The 1,145-nt window shown below is 45.9% G+C and overlaps 1 protein-coding gene across 1 annotated transcript in view; it reads left to right on the top strand.

The window, feature by feature from the left end:
• The window catches only part of LOC109462682 (cell wall protein RBR3-like), a 10,732-nt gene that overhangs the window by 3,806 nt on the left and 5,781 nt on the right, over positions 1-1,145 (top strand). Inside the window, exon 7 of the mRNA XM_019759242.1 lies at positions 939-1,053. Within this exon, the coding sequence (XP_019614801.1) occupies positions 939-1,053 (115 nt within the window). The remainder of the gene's footprint in view (positions 1-938; positions 1,054-1,145) is intronic.

The following is a 1,145-nucleotide window of genomic DNA, read 5'->3' as shown; positions in this document are numbered from 1 at the left end:
CCTTTGTGGTTCGTCAGCTAGAACAGTCGTCACCACTGGGAACAGCGCCTTTCTAGTCTTCACCAGTGATGGTTCAGTGACGAAGTCTGGGTTCGTTGCTAACTTCACGTCTGAGCTACGTAAGTGAAAAGTGCCCCACCATCCTGTTGTTTAAAAAAAGACAAAAGCAAAATCAGCTTCTTATAACCCTACCCTACGTTGTTACCACACTGTTGTTGCGTGATCACACACTGTTTAAATACACTATAGTGTTCCCAATCTGCAAAATTCAAAACCTCACTTGTCGCCCATGGACACTTGATAGGCTTTCAAATTGTTCGTGTGTTGCCTAGACGTATTTCTAACGCTACGTCAATGGGAAAATGTTAACTTGTCATTTGCAAATTGTTTGACTTAGATTACAGACTGATTGCTTGATTGATATCTTGCAGAATGTTCAATGACAATGCTCAAAACAACGGACACCACCTACGAATACCGATGGGACTTGCCCCAGCTTACGGGAACGCGCTTCACTTTTCAAGTATCGACCAACAGCGATGCCCACATCGGTCTGTCACCAGCCAACCAGGACGCTACAGACATGTACGAAATCGTCCTCGGTGGATGGGGGAACACAAAGTCGGCCATACGCCGGGGAAAGCTAGGCTCCGATGTCACAAATGTCGACACACCAGGTCAGCTTTAGAATCTGTTTGTTTTGGAATCTGAAATTGTCCTTCAATTGCTGGTTGTTATAGATAGTTGAGTGTTGTGCATGCTCAAGAACAAGTTCCATGTTTTATCTTTGTGTCAATATCCCTCACTGTATATCTTGAAATGATAATTAAAAGTTATGGTTGACGTCAACCTTCCCTACAGCTATCAACTCGCCAACAGAGTACAGGACCTTTTGGATAAACTTGGCCTCAGACGGAACCATTTCTGTCGGAAAGGGGGGTGAGTCTCTGCCGTTCATGTCGTGGACAGATCCCAACCCGATCCGCGTGTCTTATGCTGGGTACTCTACAGGCTGGGGCAGCGACGGGCGCTGGAAGTTCTGCTCGGAAACAGGTCAGTGGTTTATCATAATCAAACGTACACACTCACACACGGACACAAACACACACACACACACACACACACACACACACACACACACACAC

The sequence above is a fragment of the Branchiostoma belcheri genome, unplaced genomic scaffold (assembly GCF_001625305.1).
Source record: "Branchiostoma belcheri isolate BF01 breed outbred unplaced genomic scaffold, Haploidv18h27 scaffold12, whole genome shotgun sequence".
NCBI lineage: Eukaryota > Metazoa > Chordata > Leptocardii > Amphioxiformes > Branchiostomatidae > Branchiostoma > Branchiostoma belcheri.
This window is presented reverse-complemented; position numbering and strand designations above follow the sequence as displayed.